The sequence below is a fragment of the Penaeus japonicus genome, unplaced genomic scaffold (genome assembly GCF_977035675.1).
Source record: "Penaeus japonicus unplaced genomic scaffold, GWHDUDI00000001_assembly GWHDUDI00000004, whole genome shotgun sequence".
In the NCBI taxonomy this organism is placed as follows: Eukaryota; Metazoa; Arthropoda; class Malacostraca; order Decapoda; family Penaeidae; genus Penaeus; species Penaeus japonicus.
Window position 1 is genome coordinate 17,811,640 of NW_028234406.1, and position 2,500 is coordinate 17,814,139.

The following is a 2,500-nucleotide window of genomic DNA, read 5'->3' on the forward strand; positions in this document are numbered from 1 at the left end:
TTTCACTTCATGGGTCCAGCCAGTTTTAAAAAGAATATAATTAATATTTTCTTTATATAACTGCTCACAATAGATTTCCTATCAACCCGATATAAAGATAATGGAACAAGCTGTATGATTCCTCCAAAGCTAAAAAATCAACTACCAACCCTCTACAACTGACATCAAGAAATATATATTCAAAAGGCCATGTCAATCATTCAGAATGCACCACGAAGTTATTAAGAGAGAGTAGAGATGATGTAAAAAATAGGCATGAGCTTTATACTGTCAATATTTCTCTTTTCTCAAGGTAGAATTCTTTCACTTTCCCTGTAATCATAATCTTGAACTATGCCACACAAGAGGCACATGATTGAGTAAACAAGAGATGATGAATCCACTTCAAGACTATATAAAAAGACTTTTGTAAAAGTACAGAGATTTGCAAGACATAAAGATCAATTTACCCTAATATACACATATGCATATACCGAGAGAGATTAATAATTATGATAATACAATAAATAAATAGACAAAAAATAATACCACCTGCACCTGAATTCCTGAAGAGAAATATAATCTTGGCTGCAGAAAAAAAGAAAGATTATAATTTCCCATTAACTACGATGCACTGAGAAGAACAAGAAATACAATCCTTGAACACAAAATAAAAGGAATCTCTTAAACTTTACCTCAAATCATAAACTTTTATTCCAAACTTTTGGTGAAGCCTTTGGCTCACTTCCTCAAAACATACATTGTAATTCATATTACTTACCTAAGTTACAGAATTACAATTAAACTTTAATGCAAAAGATTAAATCAATTGAAATATTTATATCACCTATGAGGAGACACTGGCTAAACTATATCTGAGGCATAAAAGCCAGCTTCGCTTATAGACAGTAATGACCATTCTTAGAATTAAGGCTTTTAATGTTAGTTAGATAATGACTAGAAGTCAAACATGTGGGACCTTTCACTGTGACCTTTTCTCTTCCATTTTTCAGCCTCCAATTTCAACTATTTGAGGAGCAAGTGAAAAATATTTGTGACAAAGACAAAAGCTGAATATGTTCTTTACAGGATGAATGATGCTTGTATGACCAATATCAATGCATCATGACCTTACTAAAAATAAGTGACATTTTTTACATAAATATCTTGAAACCATGATGACCTTTCAGTTCTTTCAAGATTGTTTTCCTTTTCTCCAAAGTGAAAATATATTACCTAAGAACAAGGATTATGCCACAAGCAAAATATAATATACAATAATACATACTACATAATATAAAGCTGCAGATACAATGATTAATATGTACAACTTCTACTAATATCAAATTGAGAAATTCAAGATTCTTGGGAAAACTATGATAATAACAACACGAAAATAACAATAAAATATGAAACTCCAATAAACAAAAATAAAAGAAACTACAGTAAATACATTAACAATAAATCTATGTAAAATCTTCTTCAAATTGTGATCACAATCAAAAACTTACAACTATTGCTTTAACAAATAAATACGAGTATATGGAGGGGGGAGGGGAGGGGTGGGGGGGCACAAAAATAATAAATAATGGGAGATAATTATTTCCCTAAATGATTCCAATATACTCTTCATGCTCCCCAAAAAAATAGAAAATAAAAATATTTTTCATTTCTCAAAAATGCAACACTTAGAACCCCCGAAAAAATCCTGCCAAAACTTCCTTTTACTTTTCACAATATCATTCATGAGAAACAATATTCACATAGAACAGGTATCAATAACAATGATGTGTTTCTAGATTTCCCTCCTCAAGATCTGTTGTGAGATGCAATTTCCCCCATGTTCCCCTTTTTGTTTCATACTGATCACAGATTATTGTTTATTCACGAACAGAAGGACAACATCAACCTTAGGATAACTTGCACAAAAATTCCAGATCAGCGCTTCACCAGTGCCAAAAACCTAAACCACCTAAATGAACACCAAATCACAAGATAAATTATGCAATGTAATTACAAACAACTTGATTCAGATCTTTCTAGAGACTAAGGATCTAAAACTGTCAGAACAATACCAAGCTTTGAATGTAATGAGGCATCAAAGTGGGGACCTGTTGTATCACATTGGGAGAAAGAATCATTCTTGAGAGAAACTGTCACCTGCATAACGCATTAGTACTTTACATATTTGTGAAAACAAGATATCAGACTGTATTCCATTACCATTTACCTGTAGAGGTGTTTGATTCTGTTACAGTTGTTTTGGTTTGGTCTGTTTTTCAATCTGACAAAATTGCCTTCCATCTCTAAATTGAAGACATACTGCATGTGATATTACTTAATGTTTTTTTTTCTCCTACACTAAAACTGCAAATGGAAAAAAAAATGCAATAAAAATATTCATTTCAATACCTCCCTTTTCTTTTGTGATTACTAGTTATGATACAAAACACTAACATCAACAAAATCTCTATTCATCACACAACCTATCACTGCGAGATGAGTTCTGTATCAACTTGAC

General features: G+C 31.6%; 1 protein-coding gene across 2 annotated transcripts in view; it reads right to left on the minus strand.

Annotated features, from left to right (window-relative positions):
* Positions 1-675: 675 nt before the first annotated feature.
* The window catches only part of LOC122243041 (uncharacterized), a 24,142-nt gene continuing 22,317 nt past the window's right edge, over positions 676-2,500 (minus strand). For both annotated transcript variants that reach the window (XM_043000504.2, XM_086536137.1), the window contains exon 15: positions 676-2,500. This exon is cut by the window's right edge and continues 321 nt beyond it. In XM_043000504.2, the coding sequence (XP_042856438.2) occupies positions 2,469-2,500 (32 nt within the window). In that variant the 3' untranslated portion in view covers positions 676-2,468.